At 39.1% G+C, this 20,186-nt stretch overlaps 1 protein-coding gene across 4 annotated transcripts in view; it reads right to left on the bottom strand.

Annotated features, from left to right (window-relative positions):
- GRIP1 (glutamate receptor interacting protein 1) overlaps positions 1-20,186 on the bottom strand; it is a 434,525-nt gene that overhangs the window by 130,764 nt on the left and 283,575 nt on the right. For all 4 annotated transcript variants that reach the window (XM_062202081.1, XM_062202082.1, XM_062202083.1 and 1 more), the window contains exon 7: positions 18,038-18,183. In XM_062202081.1, the coding sequence (XP_062058065.1) occupies positions 18,038-18,183 (146 nt within the window). The remainder of the gene's footprint in view (positions 1-18,037; positions 18,184-20,186) is intronic.

Raw genomic sequence — 20,186 nt, 5'->3', positions numbered from 1 at the left:
TCTCTAAAAACCAAATCTAAAATAAGACAAATGAATACCAACCACTCAGTTACATTAAAAGCTAATTTATGTGGAAGTTGCCAAAAATAAACATCAAAATATTTAAAATATTACATTTCTACTTGCTTTTCTTGGGTTTTTATAGGAGATAAACATAATATTTAAAAGCAAACATTGGGAAATATGCAGGTTGATAGATACAGCTAGATGATTAAAAAAGGAACAACTTGATAATTGTATATTAAAACCAGTGCCCTGTCAATGCGCAAGGCAAGGAAGCCTGACCAGGAGCTGCTCATCAGAGAGCAAAAGCACCAGGAGGGCCCCCTGACTCGCACCAATGTGACCACTGCACAAAGTCAGTTTCTTGATCCCAGTGAGTCATCAATAAATACTCACTTATTAATCAGAGAATAAATGAATTTATTCATTTATTGAATAAATAGCTGAATAAATAAATGAATTTTACAACTATAGACATAAAGCTGGATATAAAGTAAGCTGGATGTTGGAATCAAAATATTAAGAGGGACCTGAATAGTGGGTGAATATTTAAAATTACTATTTAGTATTCTTTATATTTGTGTAGAACATTATAAGTGCTTTTATATATGCACCTTTTTATTCTCTTGCTCACACCCCCCACCACTAGGATGGGCTTGGGCATTTTAAATGCTCTGCATGTAGTTCCAATATGAAGTGAAGGGTGGGAATTGCTACTTGATACTGTAGACTTGGTTGGCAGTAAATTATCTGATATTACAGATGTTCAATAAAGTTTGGTAAGAAAAGTACTTAAGGCCCCCTAGCATTGGAGACTGATCCAAGTAAATGAAGGCAATGCTCAGCTACTGTCATGCTTTTGCACACCCCCTATCTCCAGGGAATCTCAGATATCACAGGCAAGTTTGGAACACTACATTTTCCCAGTTTGGAGAGCCAGGTCTTCGCTAGGCATCTGTTTCCTGGCTTAACAGCAAGCTTCCAGGGACATCCTAATGTGATGAATGGCCATGGTACTTCTTTTTTTTTAACTTTTATTTAATAAATATAAATGTCCAAAGTACAACTTTTGGATTATAGCGGCATTTTCCCTCTATAACCTCCCTCCCACCCACAAACATCCTGTCTCCTGCTCCCTCTCTCATCTCATTCATATCAAGATTCATTTACAATTATCTTTATATACAGAAGATCCATTTAGTATATACTAAGTAAAGCTTTTAACAGTTTGCACCCACACAGAAACAAAAGTATAAAATACTGTTTGAGTAGTAGTTATACCGTTAATTCACATAGCACAACACATTAAGGACAGAGATCCTACATGGGGAGTAGGTGCACAGTGACTCCTGTTGTTGATTTAACAATTGACACTCTTATTTATGGCTTCAGTAATCACCTGAGGCTCTTGTCATGAGCTGCCATGGCTATGGAAGCCTTTTGAGTTCGCCAACTCTGATCTTATTTAGACAAGACTATAGTCAAAGTGGAAGTTCTCTCCTCCCTTCAGAGAAAGGTACCTCCTTCTTTGATGGCCTGTTCTTTAGGCTGGGATCTCACTCACAGAGATCTTTCATTTAGGTTGTTTTTTTTTTTTTTTTCCAGATTGTCTTGGCTTTCCATGCCTGAAATACTCTCATGGGCTTTAGCCAGATCCGAATGCCTTAAGGGCTGATTCTAAGGCCAGAGTGCTGTTTAGGACATCTGCCATTCTATGAGTCTGCTGTGTATTCTGTTTCCCATGTTGGATTGTTCTCTGCTTTTTAATTCTATCAGTTAGTATTAGCAGACACTAGTCTTGTTTATGTGATCCCTTTGACAATTAATCCTATTGTTATGATCAATTATGAACTGAAACTGATCACTTTGACTAGTGAGATGGCACTGGTACATGCCACCGTAATGGGATTCCTCCATTTTGTTGCAAATGACCAGATTTCATTCTTTTTACTGCTGTATATAGTATTCTATAGAGTACATATTGCATAATTTCTTTATCCAGTCTTCTGCTGATGGGCATTTAGGTTGATTCCAATGTCTTAGCTATTGTGAATTGAGCTGCAATAAACATTGAGGTGCAGATAGCTCTTTTATTTGCCAATTTAATTTCCTTTGGGAAAATTCCAAGGAGTGGGATGCCTGGGTTGTATGATAGGGTTATATTCAGGTTTCTGATGACTCTCCAAACTGACTTCCATAGTTGGCCATGGTACTTCTTTGCATACCTGTTGCTTAGTAACTTGCAACTCCATGAGAGTTGCTTTTGCCAAAAATATCTGCTGAGCTGTCTTTCCAGGGTCCCTGATAAAACTGGACAGATCGGCTATAGCCTGTCCTATAATTGGAGCTTGTGTGCATCAGCTCAGATTGAGCAGTTGCCTCAGCATTCATTACCATATTAAATGACACATTTCTGATGACATATCAGCTGCCGTCATAACATATGATGTCATGTAAAGACATGATTTGTCAAGGTGCACCTGTGAGGGACTTTTGACACCCCCTTCCTGTGTACCTATCATTTCTGTTGCTCTGTTTCACTAGTTCTGTCCCAATTGCCCTAACTTTATAAATTCCCAAACCTCTCTGTACAGGGAGATTGATTTGGGCCTCGACATGACTTGCCTCAGCTCTATAGTAAATATAAACATTCTCTTTCTCAGAGTGTGCATCCAGTGTTTTTTTATAAATAATAGGGTACACACAAGTAGGGGCCCTGTCTGACAACATTTCCTGACTAGGTTTTAGATAGGGTAGGTATTTGGAAGCAGAAAATAGCATTTTATGCAATATAAGATATACTGTCAGCCACAGAAATTGAGATTAACTCCTAAAATATTTCAAAGACCAAAGCAGAACCCTCTCCTAAACCGATACTCAAAGTGAAAAGAAAAGTCAGATAGTTGTGGGGAACTTGAGGATCTATGGAGCACAATTTCAATAGCTGTACATTTTGCACATGTAGAATTAAGGAAGGCAAGGGTTTTTCCAACAGGCAAAACCTAATAGCTTACTCCATTGTAAAGCCTTCATTATGGACCTAGTATTTTACTGGTAACACTATAGGATCACTCAGTATATCTTTAGTACTTTAAGAAGCAAACATAGATCCCTCTTAGGGAGTACACTTGTAATTCTTTTTCTGGGCTTCTTACTGCTCTCTTCCCTTCTGAGGCAAACAATCCTGGTTCATTATGGATACCTGGGCTGCAAGTGTTGTGCCCAGGAACCTCTGAAGATGTCTCTGGATATATTTAAGATACTAAGAGAGTAAAGAAAAAAGTGGTAGGAGGATTCCAGGGAAATTATGCCTCACTCTCTGAGTCCGAGAAGCTTTACCATAATTTGAATCAATACCAAGGCCTGAATGATTAAACATCAGTAGATAATAAATTCATTGTCTCATTTTCTTCCTTCTTTCTTAGAACTCTTTTGGATGCTTGCTATTAAATATTTGATGCTCTGGGATGTATTTTGTTGGGGGGGGAGTATATGCTTAATCATGCACTTAGACCTACAACTATTATGTGTTAAACAATATAGTTTCACATTTATTTACTTATTTATTTATTTATTTGACAGGTAGAGTTATAGACAGTGAGAGAGAGAGAGAGACAGAGAGAAAGGTCTTCCTTCCGTTGGTTCACTCCCCAAATGGCTGCTAATGGCCGGCGCTGCACCGATCCAAAGCCAGAAGCCAGGTGCTTCCTCCTGGTCTCTCACGCGGGTGCAAGTGTCCAAGCACTTGGGCCATCCTCCACTGCCTTCCCAGGCCACAGCAGAGAGCTGGACTGGAAGAGGAGCAGCCGGGACTAGAACCCAGCGCCCATAGGGGATGCCGGTGTCACAAGGCGGAGGATTAACCAAGTGATCTACGGCGCCAGTCCACATTTATTTACTTTAAAAAATTTATTTATTTGATAGAGAGTCAAAGACACAGACACAGAATGAAAGATGGATACAGAGCCCTGACCTGTTGTTTCACTCCCCAAATGCCTATGATTAGGGCAAGCAAAAGCTGGGAGCCAAGAACTCCATCTGGGTCTCCCACATGGGTGGCAGGAACCCAATTACTTAAGTCATCTCATGCTGCTTCCCAGGGTCTACATTAAGAGGAAGCTAGAGTCAGGAACCAGAGCTGGGAATTGAACCCAAGAACTCTGATATGGGGCATGGGAATCTTAATTGCTAGCCTGAATCTCCAAAAAAAAACCTCCTACTTTTGCTTTTTTAAACTCTTCTGCATGACTTTGTTTTGAAAGAATACTAAGTCTTACACTTCAAAATCAAAACCTTAAACTCAAAATATACAAAGACAAAGCTCCATAAGTGCCTGTACGTTTACCTACACTTAAAAACACGTATTGTTTCATATGTCTGCTGGAACTTTTCTCAACCTTCTGTGGGCACAGATTTATGAGGTCCATGTGGGAACATTACATGATCTCTGTGACCTGGAATATTTAACCTGTTCAAGATCCAGTTACTTCATCTGTAAAATAAGGATACTCGGGCTGGCGCTGTGGCTCACTAGGCTAATCCTCCGCCTTGCGGCGCTGGCACACCAGGTTCTAGTCCCGGTCGGGGTGCCAGATTCTGTCCCGGTTGCCCCTCTTCCAGTCCAGCTCTCTGCTGTGGCCAGGGAGTGCAGTGGAGGATGGCCCAAGTGCTTGGGCCCTGCACCCCATGGGAGACCAGGAGAAGCACCTGGCTCCTGCCATCGGATCAGCGTGGTGCGCCGGCTACAGCATGCCAGCCGCGACAGCCATTGGAGGGTGAACCAATGGCAAAGGAAGACCTTTCTCTCTGTCTCTCTCTCTCTCACTATCCACTCTGCCTGTCAAAAAAAATAAAGTAAAATAAGGATGCTCATGTATTTGTCACAGGACTGCTAAGACAGAGTTGATACAAAAAAGTTGTGTTGCAAGATGCTTGGTGGACATTAGCTCCATGTTAATGCTAATTCTTTCCTTCTATACCTCTTCTTGGATGAATCCCAGGGCACACTGATGCCATCTATGACGTTTAATTAGTTTCCTACTTGAGGTGAAAAATCACTTTCTTATTTGGCCAGAGAAAGCTAGGAAAAAAAGCTCTTAGGCAAAAATAATATAAAATGTATAAATTTATAAATATATGAATATAAAATATATAAAAATATAAAAGCAACTTAGTTATATGTCCCCAAAACTTTCTGTTGGTATTTGCTTCTCTGTAAGATGCAACAATGATACCCCAAGGAAAAGTTGTAACAGAGAAAAAGAGAGGGCAGAAGAGGGAAGCTATACATTTCTAATGTATCATTAGCTAGATTTTCATGGGTTGTTCCACTTACTTAGCTCAAAGTGTTCTGAATAATTACAGTATTACCCTACTGCTATTTTAGATTATCTACACTGCGATGGACTGAGTTTTATAATCTACAACGAATGAATCCTTAACTTGGGTAAGCTATTCCAATAGCAGCTAGCTACAGATGGACAATACAAACCATACAAATTATTAAAGTTAAATTAATTTAAAATGTTTTTCACAGGTGGCATATTTAATCTTCTTGACAAAGTTATCTTCGGCATGAATGACCAAAGTAACCCTATGTAAGGCCTCCCATGTTCCTCCTAAGTATGTGAATTCTACTCCTAAGCCTACCTCCTAAGCTTTCAGTCTGATTTTGATAGGATAGCAAGATGCAAGGGAAGCAGTCTCCACTAGGTGAGTGTACCACTGAGAACATCCTTTGGAAGAACGCAACAGATGTGTTACGTTAGAAGAAATTACCTCTCAGAAATAAGAGGCCTGGAGGCACCCACAGTAGGTCTCCACAGTGTGAGATGTCTCTGGTTAGATGGAAGCAAAAACTTAAAAGAGCTGTAAGCTGGGGCCGGCGCTGTGGCACAGCAGGTAAAGCTGCCGTTTGCAGTGCTGGCATCCCGTATGGGCACCGGTTTGTGTTCTGGCTGCTCCACTTCCTATCCATCTCTCTGCTATGGCCTGGGAAGGCAGTGGAAGATGGCCCACATCCTTGGGGTCCTGCAACTGTGTGGGAGACACAGAAGCAGCTCCTGGCTCTGGATCGGCACAGCTTCAGTCATTGCAGCCAGCTGGGGAGTGAACCAGTGGATGGAAGACCTCTCTCCCTCTTTCTCTGTGTAGCTCTGACTTTCAAATAAATTAATAAATCTTTAAAAAAAAAAAAGAGCCGTAAGCAGCAGCAGCCAACAGTGATGAAACCAAGTGTACAAGCAATGTCAAGGGGCATTTACATGAATGCTGCTGAAATGGCAGGTTAGGACATAAACCAATTCTTGTGAATTAATGGCAACCACTCCTTCTTACTCCCTTATAGAATGTTTGTGGCTCAGTAGTTTCTTTTAACCTTTTGAGAGACCCAAATTAAATGTGTCAGTTGACAATGTCCAGTGAGCTGACCACGTAAAGCCTCTAACTTCTTCAAAGACGTGACACCTACCCGAAGTCACATCTACGTGTGTCTAACAGTGCCTCCTTTTTATCAGTGCCTACAAGACTCAGGCTCTGTGGAGGATGGACTATGACAAGGTGGGATGATGATATGAAGGAACACAGCAGATTGGCATTCATCATTAGCAGCCACAGCTGCAATTAAGAAGGGTAGGTATCCTCAAATGGCTGACAAAGCACTGAGCTTTCAACAAGACATAACCGGGCTGGGGGGGAAGCCACAACAATACAAAAGGTGCACTTTGTAAATTCACATTTATGAAATAAAAAAAAAAAAACAACCAAGACATAATGGGAGCTTTCAAAGGCCACACAGATAAGGACTTCTCCTGTGAAAATGCACAATCGCTACTTTGCTAAAATAAGAGTTTTCTAAAACAGGAGGGTCGGACATGGTGACACAGGCTGCTTCATCACCCGATGCCGGTGCTCCCCACCCTTCAAAGAGCTGTGGAGAAATAATGTATTGCATGTGCTTTGGGGGAGTCTTGTACAGACCTTCAAACTCTGAATCTTTAGAGTAACAGTCACTGTAGTTATGGTGATTCTAAATTACTGAAAATTGCCAATGGCCATCTGGGCGAGAAATCAATGAGTGTGGACCTATGAGTCATTGCAAACTCTTACTCTGGGTTTCAGTCACCCTGAGGTGAGTCTATAACTGGAGGAAAAGCTCCTGCAAGGGGAGGGAGAGAAAGAAGGAGAAGGAAAGGGAAAGAAAGGGAAGGGAAGGGAAGGGAAGGGAGAACATGGAAGAGGTTGTGAAGGGAAAGAGGGAACAGGTCAGGGCATCAAAATGAGAATACTTGTTCACATCTCTACTGGGAGCTGTATTGCATTTTTTACTATGACCTTGGAGTTCTTCCGGGAAGAACTCATTTGTGAAACACAGGGGACACATTGCTTTTCAGTCATCTGTACTTCATTTGTTGAACAAATATTTGATAAGCACTTGTTTGTGTGTACCAGGCAAATACGGTGCATACTGTAGTTAAAAAAAAAATGGTGTTGTCCCTGTTCCTTCCCTTCTGGTTTCTACAGTTTTGAATAGGAAAAGGGCAAATTAGTTCACAAAAAGATTACTATTATAGCTGCGGTGAATACTGTAAAGGAAAAGTAATGGTTGTCTGGGCGAGTAAACTAGGGAGACCTAATTAACAAAGGGTGTAAGGGGCAAGCGTTGGGTTCAGCAGTTAAGACACTGTTTGGGACACTTGTGTACCACAGTGGAATGCCTTGCTTGAAGCTCAGCTCCAGTGCTTCTGGGCCAGCTTCCTGCTAATTCATACCCTGGGAAAGAGGAAGTGATGATTCAAGTACTTTGGGTTCCTGCCCTCAAAGTAGAAGACCAAATTGAGTTCTGGGTTCCTGGCTTTGGCCAGGCTGAGCCCTGGCTTTCGCCAGCATTTGGGGAGTCAGTCAGTGGATAGACATTCTGTATCTGTCTGTCTCTGTCTCCCAAGTGAAATGCAAATTAATTAATTAAATTAAAAGATAAGGTCCTCCTCTGAAGATGTAACATTAAGGCAGAAACTTTAAAATAGTTGGCGAATGTGGCTGGCGCTGTGGCTAGCAGGCTAAGTCTCTGCTTGCAGCACGGGCTCTGGTTTGTGACCTGGCTGCCCCTCTTCCAATTCAGCTCTCTGCTTATAGCCTAGGAAAGCAGTGGAAGATGGCCAAGTCCTTGGGTCCGTTCACTCACATGGGAGACCCGGAAGAAGCTCCTGACTTCAGGCTTCAGATTGGTTCAGCTCTAGCTGTTGCAGCCATTTGGGGAGTGAACCAATGGATGCAAGACCTCTCTCTGCCCCTCCCTTTCTGTCTGTAACTCTACCTCTGAAATAAATAAATAAAATCTTTAAAAAAATAGTTGGGGAAAGAATGGATGTTTGTGTATGTGAAGGAGTTGACACAGGAATTAGAACTTAGAAAGTAACTGAGGGTGAGAGCTTGGTACAGGAGAGGGGCTGTACAGAACAAATGGCCTTGGGAATGAAAGGCTTCAACGGAACCTGGAGCCCGGAGAGGGGCATCCTGCAGACAGGGTATGCAGGGCTTAAAGCTAAGGCATACATTTAGTGGATGACATTGAAGGAGACTGACAGGATTCAATTGACACTGTGAAGATCTGTGTGAGTGCTGACAGGAAAGGAAGTGGGGTGATGGGCTGGGGACAGACAGTGCCCTGGAGGGCAGGTGACAGCAGCTCTTTGGGAGAAGAATGGCTTCTGAGAGTGAAGGCAAGGACAAGTGTGTGGGAATACAAACAGAGATGAGCAAGCTGACTGGAAAGAGAAGAGTCAGGGCCATGCACAGTTCCCATAGCAGGGAAGGGGGAAGGATGGGCTGGCCCAGGCTTTTGGTTTGTTAACTGCTCTGAGGGAAGCATCTAATAGGGGCAGACAGGAGAGACACAGATCCAGGGGATGTCTGCAGGTTAGTTCTAAACATTTGGAACTTTAAGAATTATTATGCAACTGCTGTACTACAATGGCTCTGATGAAATTGCTTATGAGCAAAGTTTCTGGGATTAGGCATAATAGTTTGAATTCTGGCTCTCCTATTTTCTACATAGTCAAGTTACTTTATTTACTTAGATCCCTCAAATGGGGATACTTAGGCCTGCCTTTTAATATAAGTATACAATAAGATAATGTTTATAAAATACCTTGAGCACCATAGGAGTTTAGTAAATGGAAGTTACTGTGATTGTAATCTGCCTATAGCAGATATTACAGGTTGACTTTGACATTTACAAATTGTGTCACTGAGGGAAAAAACATACATTGGATTTCTTTTTCTAAAAAACAATTCTTTCTTTTCTACATCACAATGTACATAAAAACAACAACAATGATCTCAACATCTTTGATTTAGTCTCAAACTGATAGGTGATAAGAAGTCCTGAGATGAAAGACTGCATGATAAGGAAGAGACTACTAGGAATATTTATAGTCTGTGACCTTAGGAGTTCTGTGCAAAACAGCATTGTGAAGAGAATAGAGAGTTAGGGGAAAGATCTTATTTAAGGGTAGTCCATGCACGTTCACTGAGAAGGAGCACAAATTCCTTATAATATTCATGGGCTAACAAAGTTCATATGTAATATTCTTGAAACGTAACCATTGATATTAAATGTATAAGGGTAATCCATGCATAGGTTTCCCATAGTATGAACTTTTAAAAAGATCGCTCATACACATGGATTTCAAAATTTTTCCATCAAACTAAGCTTATCTTTAACTTCCATTTCTCCATAACAATTTGACATACCCTTATATGACAACCGTGCATGTTGTAAAACCCAGTGTGTTGTTTAGGAAATAGGATTCATTCACTTAAGTTGCAAATGAATTCACTGGCCTTATGTGAGCTGACCTATTGCTCTGGAAGTCATGTGGATTCTTCCATTAATCAGTAAATGCCAGACTCCTCTGGTCAACACAGCCATTTCTGCCCTTCTCCAAAAACAAGAAGGAATCTGGTTTCCTTAACAAGTTACTATGAAGATAAAAGAGGATAGAGTTTGGGACAGTAAACCACAAATTAAAAGTGCCTTCAATATATGATAAAATAGTTTTATTTTGTGTTTGGGAGAAAGAGGATCAATATTAAATACTCAATTATTTGTTCATTCATTATTCAATCAACCAAGAAATGAATATTTTCTGTATGTAGAATGCTTTAAAGAACACAGTATGGGTATGAAACAGCTCTTGTCTTCAAGGAGCTTATATTCTGATAGAGAAACAGCCCCATACACAAATTCCTACACTACTTCACTGAATGGGGTAAGGCATACGAAAGGTTTATAACAAAGGTGCATGGGAGTTAATAAGATAGAAGAATCACTTCCAGCTGGGTTTACCAAAGTCTAGCTTTAGGAAATAGGAACATTTGGAAGGCTGTAAAAGCAGAATGAGAAGGTTCATATACCAACAAAAACAATAAAAGCAGACTTTGGATTCTATGTGTCCCAGGAATAAGTCATGTGTGTTTTTGAGTGCACTAACAACTGCAACCATCACTATATATATATATATATATGTATATATATAATATATTTTATTATATATTATATATTACATATATAATATATAATATATATAACCTCAGAAGGCAGCTGCTATTACGACTAATCTCCATTGTATGGAAGGGGAGACTGAGACTTAGAAAAGTCTGCCATGTAACTACTGAGATGCAGAGTTGGGAATCAAACCAGGATAATTTTCACTACTACACTATAATGCCTCTAAGTAGTATGACAGGCCTGAAGAAACAAACACTGTAAAACCTGGACCACTAGTCAGTGTCCAGTGTGGTTGTAGCACAACAGCAAAACAAACTTAGAGAGTTAGATCAGAGGAAGCTTGGAAAGAGTCTTAGTGCCAGGCAAAATACTTTGGGCTTTATTTCACAGCTCACAGGGAAACATCCAAAAAGAGATGTCAACATTAATAGAGAGTGTTTTCAGAGACAGGAGAGGTAAAGAGGTTGGTAGAAGAATTTTGAAGTGATTCTTCTATATTGTACTTGTTTTAAAATAAGACAATGTTGTGGGAAAGGTGCTCTGTGTAATAGTCAATCATTCAATGTTCCTTGTGGAGGACTTCATTGGATGCTGTAATGACTCTGAGTGGGATTTTCTCTTTGAGTGGGATTTTTCACTTTGAGTGGTTTCCTCATAGAGATCAGGTAAAAGCCTGCTTGCTTGTTCATTTACTGCTACCAACACAGCATCTTCAGGTGATGAGAACTGGGTACTAGAGAAAGACAATGTTGCCTATTGATGTGTTCTAAAGGAAATTTACATTAAAAGTATGGTCTCAACCTCTTCATTTATCTTAAAATTAACCTCAAGGCAGATGCTGAGCAATTTCTCTCATTGTACTTGAAGGCTGTTCAAATGTAATAAGATCCAGGAGGTAGATAATAACAGTGGTTATTATCATACTGAGCAACTGCACCCTCCTGAGTGACCTGATGGGGCATCTGGTAGCCATTTTCAGTGTGCAAATCACAGAGACAAGTAATATAGAGTTAATTCCCTGGATAGCATGAGTTAATCTATTATTTTAAAACCCACTCGTATAACAGAAATAATCCTAAGAAATAAGAAATAATAATTTTACTACATACCAGGGCACTGCAGCAAATGTTGTGGGCAAAAATATTTGAAAATATGGAGAAAAAACATGGTAGAGTTTCATGCCTGACCTGACAGGGAATCTTACAGTCTGTTTCTCTGGAAGCTATGGCCTATAGTTATATACTGTAATGGCTAATGGAAGGAGTAAAAACAATAATTGCATCAAGTGAAATATTATTTAAAGATAATTGTATAATTCAAGATATAAAATTATATACCCACAGAGAAAAATCATCCTGATCAGTTCTTTGGCAGTAACCTGCAGAAGATGGCCCCAATCTGACCTTCTGATCCATAGAAGTGCTTGTCTGATACTCCCCTCGAAGGGAAAAGTCATTCTAGTCCAACTCAGACATATGAATGGCCTCAGAGAAACTTATCATGCACAGAGATTACCCCCTACCTCAGTAAAGTCAGTTAATTTTCATCTTTCTAAGATATGCTAAAATAAAAGGGCTAATTTCACCCCCAATGGGCATGTTTAATTTTAGATGCATCATACATAATTTGGGAAAATGAGGGAATTTTTAATCAACTTTCCATTAATCTAGTAAATGCCTCAGAATGCCCAGATCAAAATATTTGCAGATAATGACTTCAAAGCAGCATGTGGATATTATGTTGCTATAGGAATGCTGGAAAATAATCTCTGGGAGATTTCTAACTGTCAATACAACTGCTGGGATTTGACACAAAAATGGGAATGACCAGCTCTCCTTTTTAGACAGTGGTTTTCACTGAAACCACTTCAAATTGGTTTAAATTTAAATTTTATTTAAGTATGATTTTTAAACTATTTTTACTTTACTTTTGTACAATCTTTGTAAAATTCTCTTCAAAGAATTTACTAAATTCAAAGATACAGGAGAGTAGAGCTACAAGAACCTGAGATTATATAGTCAGCTCTCACTGTGAATGAGGAATCCTGGTCCAGAAGATTTAAAGGACTTTCTCCAGATTCTATCACCATGGATGCCATTTAAAATTTAATGAGTTGGGCCCTTAGAGAATTTTAAATATTAAATCATTAGTCAACATTACTCCTATTCTGATACCACTTATCACCTTAGTACCTAATATAATAATAAGCTCCTAAATGATATTCTACCATATTTTAGATTAGTTATTTATTTGACAGAAAGACAAAGAGACAGAGAGTGAGTTCATACGCTTCATACCCTCTTGGTTCACTCACTCAATGCCTTCAATGGCTGGAGATGGGTTGGGACCGAAGCCAGGAGCTGGAAAATCAATCTGGGTTTCGCCCAAGGGTGGCAGGGATCCAACTACTTGAGCCATGAGTACTGCTTCCTAGAGTCTGCATTTGCAGGAAGCTAGAGTCAGGAGCTGGTGTTGGATATCAATCCCAGTTACTCTGATGTGGTATGTGGGCAATTCCACTACAGGACTAAATGCCCACCCTTATATTATGTTATATTCTTACTTTAGTGTGACTCAGAAATTTAAAGTCATAGATACTTATTATGATTAAAAATCAGACTATCCAATTAACTTCAGAGACCCAAAAATTAAAAACTAACTTAGATATGAGCCTTCAAGACATGCACCTGCTGCCTAGTTGGAAAAAAGAGTTAAAGAGGACATGCGTGAGGCAGCAGGCTGGGGAGGAAACAGAATGGGGTACCAACAGTGGTTCGGAAGAGAACTGAGAGAATGGGATTTGCTGCTAATAATGAATAAGCTGAGCATCTCATCTCTTCTATCAGCTGTAAAAAATTAAATACCTTGGAATAAGGGTTAATCTTATGAGTATAAAGTTAATTGAAAATAGATCTTGGTAAAAATTAAGAATAGGAATAGGATAGGGAGGAGGAAGAAGGGTTGGAATGTGGGCGGAAGGGAGGGCAATCTAGAAGGAGTGACTATGTTCTTACATTGGTATATATGAAACACATAAAACTTTTATAACAAATAAAGTTTAAAAAATTTAAGGAGCCGATGTTTTGGCATAGTGGGTAAAGCCACCGACTGCAGTGCCAGCATCTCATAGGGGCACCGGTTTGAGTCCTGGCTGCTCCACTTCCAATACAGCTCTCTGCTAAGGCCTGGAAAAGCAGTAGAAGATGGCGGAAGTGCTTGGGCCCCTGTACCCATGTGGGAGACCAGGAGGAGGCACCTGGCTCCTGGCTTTGGATTGGCACAGCTCTGACCATTGCAGCCATTTGGGGAGTGAACCAACAGAGGGAAGACCTTTCTCTCTGTCTCTCCCTCTCACTATCTGTAACTCTACCTCTCAAATAAATAAGTAAAACTGTTAAAATAAATAAATAAATAAATACATAAATTTAAAGTATATCCTATTCTAATGTAGTAATACAAAAGTAAAAAAATTAAAAAGCGTACCCTTTTCTTCCTTAGGGTAACTCTTTCCTTATCCATGTATCTCTACAAACCTGAAAAATAGCTGAGTTTGAATGTGTAAAAAGGGATGGGGTAGGTGGGAATAAAAGCATCCTGCAAAAATTATTTTTTAGACAAAAAAGGAGATTGTATAAGAAATGTACAAAAACATCTCTATCTTTGAAAAATAACATTTCAAATAAAAGGCTGTTGCATTTAAAAATCACAGACTTCATTCTCTGGAGACTCTCTGGACTTCCATCTTTGGTATTTTCTCTGAAGATGAAGAGGTTATGCTGATGACTCACAAGAAGGCATGAGTGTCATGTTATAAATATTGTTTTAACAGTTTATCTTTATGTATTTGAAAAGCAGAGCTACAAACACACACATACACATATAGAAGGTGGAGGGAGGGAGGGGGAGGGAGGGGAAGAGAGATCTGCCAGTTGTTGATCTGTTGGTTTATTCCCCATAACAGCCAGGACTTAGCCAGTCTGAAACCAGGAGCCAGGAACTCATCTGAGTCTCCCACATAGGTTGCAGGGACCCAAGTACTTGAGTCATCACCTGCTGCCTCCAGGATGCACATTAGTAGGAAGCAGGATCAGAACTGGAAGCAAGGCTTGATCCCAGGCACTGCAATACATGATGTAGGTGGCCTGTGCAGTGCTTAACTTGCTGCACTGCAACACCTGCCCCATGTTATCAAAATTTTTGGCAGCCCTTGAAAAACTCAAGTTTCCAATTCACTGAGATCATCTATAAGGAATAGATTAAGAACATAATGATTTATGCTGATTTACTCTTAGGACCAGTGGCTGCAAAGTCTCTGGTGGAAATTTTATAATTTGATCTTGACATTGTAAAAAAGCAAAATGCAAAGCATAGCTGAGCTCCACTGTGGTAAGGCAATAAACCTGTACTTTTTGATCGCAAAAGAGTCAATGATTTCTCTTGAAGACATAATACTCAAATCCATCCCTGCTAAAAACAATTACTTGAAAACTACGATTTTATGTTTACTCATCATTGAATGCATGTAAGTAAAGACCATGCAAAAATCTGTATAAAGTCTGTAACATTTCTCAGCAAAGAATACATTTTTTTTTCTCCAGCATCCTTGGTTTTGCATGCTGGCATAGTCCATATTAAAAACATGGAAAGGTCTGAAGTTGAGCTGAGAAAGTAATAGCTAGAGAGTCAGAGACTTATAGGAATTCAGAAAGACACCATAGGTGGATTAAGAGGTGTTATGATCTTCAGATTTTTATACTTTGTGTTTCTGTGTGGGTACAAACTGATGAAGTATTTACTAATTATATACTGAATTGATCTTCTGTATATAAAGATAATTGGAAATGAAAAAAAACAACCTGGTGTTAAATTGGAAATGGCATAGAAAATTAATTAATTTTAAAAAATATTATATAGGATCTCTGTCTTTAATGTGCTGTACATTGTTATTTAATGCTATAACTAGTACTCCAACAGTAGTTTTTTCACTTTGTGTTGCTATATGGGGCAAACTGTTGAAATCTTTACCTAATATATACTAAACTGATCTTCTGTATATAAAGAGAATTGAAAATGAATCTTGATGTGAATGGAAGAAGAGAGGGAGCGGGAAAGGGGAGGGTTGCGGGCGGGAGGGAAGTTATGGGAGGGGGGGAGCCATTGTAACCCATAAGCTGTACTTTGGAAATTTATATTCATTAAATAAAAGTTTAATAAATGAAAAAAAAGAGGTGTTATGATCTAAAGATTCAGGATGTGATTTTGCAATGTGAGGTGAAATCATGATGTAAATTAATTTTAAACATACAACATAAAATGGATGTTTTGATGTATTCTACAACATACCTAGTGAACAATGATTGGCTGTAAGGACAACTAATTTATGGGTGAGCACATTGTTAAGCCACAATTTCCATTAAGTGCCTTCTATGTATTCATATGATTAGTGGCTCCATGTGGGGTGTTTATGGAAATAAGCAAATAAGACCATGCAGTTAGTGTCCCTGTGGAGTTTGTGTGAACTACTGGCATAACTGAAAAATATACAGATAACTAAGGCAAAGCAAAATGTAAATACCCTCAAGAGTCCCCAAGAAAGTGCCATAAAGAATGTGCCTTGATGGAGGACTCTCATTCTCCCTCCCTCCCTCTGTCTCTCCCTCATCCCAAACAAAATGAAAATGTATAAATAAATAGTATCTGAGATCAGTGATTGTGACTTGATTGACAACAAAAATCCTGAATACAGTCATTAATGTCATTTATTTTAAAAGAAAAAAAAGAACCTTGTATTTTGGAAATTTATCTTATATCACTGGATAATTATGTAGCTTCACTTTTAAATTATTGGGCTGTTTCAGTTTTACAGTTTCACAGTTTACAGTTTTACAGTTCTCCAAATTCATGTGTGTTTCACACTGGAAAGGAAAAGGAATTATTTTACACAGCCTAAATGACATGTTCATCACTTACATTTTTGGGTGCAGATTACTGAAAAGGTAAAGATCATCCTTGATTTTATGCCTCCAACCTTTGTCAACAGGAATTTGTACTAATTTACCATATAAATCACAAAAGCAGAAAGTGATACTCAAGAGATAGATCTGAAATTTAATTGTTCTTTGATATTTTAATAGTCCTTAGCATTTGAATTAGAGGTCTATTTTGTTTCTCTGTATTCCCTGTATCTGCCACAATAAATGTTTGTGGACTGAATGTACTAAATGTCTCAAACATCTGTTTCAATTCTTAATGTTAATAATCCAGTTGCTTCATCACATAATATACACTTTGTTTTATCACTGCCTTTTAAAATAGGCACTGGTAGTCTCCATGTGCAAAATAAGACACAGGGAAATCAAACCACATGTCCAAACCAATAGATGGAAATTAATGGAGTTGAAAGCAGAACCCAAATAATATAACTCAAACCCTAATTCAAAAACTACATAACAAAAGAGAGACAGAAATGAGAGAGTGCAAGAACAAGAAAGAGAGAGAGAAGGTCAGAAGAAAAGAGAGGAGAGAGGAGCAAGGAGAGCAGGGGAGAATATATGCATTCGTGAACTTTCCACATCAAGGGCATTACCACATCATTTCCCCCCGCTAAGAACCTCCTAAATCTCATATGGTAAGCCTGTTAGGAAAGCTCCTATCTCTCCAAGACATTGCAGGTCAGCAAACACATTAAGAATACTCCCAAACAACATTGTTATATATGAATCCTACAGAGTGGGAAACAAAGGAGCTTGCAATTATAGAATCAGTCTTTTTCTGTGCTGTATTTCACCAGCATAAAACTGGCCTGTAAAGTCATGGAACATAATCAAGTCTGGGTCCTTACAAGATTTAAGTTTCAATTTCAAGTCCCAATTCATTCTCTCATAATTTTTCTGCCTTCATCTACCCTACATACCACACTTAAAAGCCACATAAAAACAGATTACCAATTTTACTATAGGTTGAGTGTAGAAATAGTTACTTTCTCTTAGAATCATTACTGAAAGAATGTGGCACTCAACTTTTAATTTTAACCAATGATACTACATGTCCCCTTTTGTTTCCTTATCCCTAAGTCTGATGATAACATAAGTGGTCATTTCTATTAATTCTCATTAGCTGGCTTCATACTGTGAGGCTACAAAAAGGAAAGGAATCTCCTCCTGCTGACAGTCCCCATGAAATAAAAGAAAGAGCATCAGTCCCTAAGTTAATCATGTTATTTTTATGATTTTTGAGAGGAAAAATACTTCTCTACCAAAAGGTAATGCGTATACAAGAGTTGATTGCTAGGTAAAGTACTCTGACAAAATGAGACTTTATTATGGATCCTATTCACATGAGAACTTTACCTTACTAAAAAGGACCACTCACCTTTTCCAGAGCTCAGAGTAAAATGATATAGTATTGATGAAATTCTATCTTACAGGAGGGCATAACAATACATACTCAATTCAAAGTGGTTTATTAGTGATGGACAGTGACAAACCCTCAAGCTTAGGGATCTGCTCCAAGACTCAGACATACCCATTACTGAGACATCGTATTCAATCAGCAGTGTTGCTTCTTGTCCACATTGTTTGAGAATACTCATGGCTTCTGCATGTGTGGTTCCCAGAAGCCGAATCCCATCCACACTGAGCAGCCTGTCACCAGGTTTGATTGTGCCCTCTCTGAAGGGAGAATAAAGGGAGAATCTTCATTAATCTGACACAGTAGGACTTAGCATTAAAAGTCACCTGGTGAAAGTCACTCATTCATACATGTCCTGCTATCCATTCCTTTTGCATCCCTTTTAGGCATCAAGTGCAATTTGAAGAGTGGAAGGAAGTATTCCCGAACACAAAATTGCTGTAAAATGAAAACCAGTCATGAGAAAATAACTTTTAACTCTTGAAGTACAAAACTAGGAAAGGCATATTTTCCTTTTGTTAGATTTTGACCTGAATGTCTAAAATTGACTTATTTGAGCCCAGGAAACAACATTCATCAATTTCCCCAAAGTCAAGTGAGCACAAACGCTTGCTAATTTCATTCAATTTACTGCTAGTGGAACACAAGCAGAGTAGGGAGTGCTGCTGGGAAATTTCCCTAGTCTGCTAATTTCCCCCACTGATTTATAAAGCCATCTGGCAATCATTAAATTGATCCTGTCTCACACTCCCTGGAAGAGGCAGGCACCTGCTGTCCTCCCTGCTGTGAGCTCAGAGACCCAAGGCACTGAGAGAAGTTAACTCAGGACATCAGTGATACCAAAGGTGGTCTCTATATCACACCTTCCCCCACTTCAGCTTCATCAAAAAGATGAGAAAATCAAATGGTAGAAGTAAAAATTAGGGACTTGGAAAGACTACAAATGACTTGTTAAACATCTTTCACTTGGGTAACTCTCTAATTATTTTGACTCTTAATTCTTATTTTAATTTAATTTGATAATACATCATTCACAAACTTGTAGCCTGTTTCTGACATTGCTATAAACCCCAACCCTAAATGTGAATAATCCACAGAAAAAGCTTTATTTTCTTTAGAAAGAATAATTACCAAGAGAAGCATAAGAAGGGAAAAGACATAATTTTCCTGTAAGTTTTGGCTTTGTGTTATCCTCTGCCATGTCTGTCTGTCTATCCAGCCGAGAAACCATTGCTTCCTTATTTTCTTATTTATATGAAACACAGTCTTAAAAGTGAACTCACAATAAGAAATCTGAAGGAAAATAAATTCGTATTCCTATATTAGTTCTTCTTACTAGTGGGCAAGTCACTTAAACATATTGGCTTAGTTTTGCCATCCTTAAATGTAGATGAAAATACATCATTTGGAGTATTTGGCATAAGGATAAAATTAGATAACATCTGCCAACCATTTACCACAGTTTCTGACACATAGTATGTGTTTAACAAGTAGTAATTTATTATTATTAAGTAATATTATTCTGACTTTTTAAAAAAGATTTTATTTATTTAATTGAGAGGTAAAGTCACAGACAGTGAGAGGGAGAGACAGTGAGAAACCTCCTCTTTCCATTGGATCATTCCCCAATGGTCACAATGGCCAGGGCTGTGCTGATCCAAAGCCAAGAGCCAGGTGCTTCCTCCTGGTCTCCCATGTGGGTGCTGGGGCCCAAGCACCTGGACCATCCTCCACTGCTCTCCCAGGCCACAGCAGAGAGCTGGATTGGAAGAGGAGCAGCTGGGACTAGAACCAGTGCCCATACGGGATGCCAGCACTGCAGGCGGAGAATTAACCTACTGCGCCACAGTGCCAGCCCCTATTCTGACTTCTTAAAAAGATTTTAAAGTCTATCCTGATTGGGAACAGAGACAGAAATAATCAGTGCATTTTCCCACTACCCTTCAACAATAGCTCATAAAAGCAGTTGTGTTCTCACATCATTATGGAATTGACTTTTGCTATGGAGAATGGATACAGAGATAAGTAGCTCCAGAGATACCTAAATTGAGTTTACTTGTAATCCAACAAAAATTCTGATAGGAAAGCCAAAGATGCATGTCCTTCACATATTCACAATAGCAAGGAAGTGAAAACTCTAAAGACTGACAAAATTCTTCCCATTTTACTAGAAGTCACTTCCATGTTGACAGAAGCAGTTATCCCCCCCCCCCCCCCCCCGCCCAAGGGCAAACTAAAGACCAGATGTTTGGCAATTGGTTAA

Source organism: Lepus europaeus, chromosome 10, assembly GCF_033115175.1.
Source record: "Lepus europaeus isolate LE1 chromosome 10, mLepTim1.pri, whole genome shotgun sequence".
In the NCBI taxonomy this organism is placed as follows: Eukaryota; Metazoa; Chordata; class Mammalia; order Lagomorpha; family Leporidae; genus Lepus; species Lepus europaeus.
The sequence above is the reverse complement of the archived record's forward strand: the minus strand, read 5'-3'. Positions and strand labels throughout refer to the sequence as shown.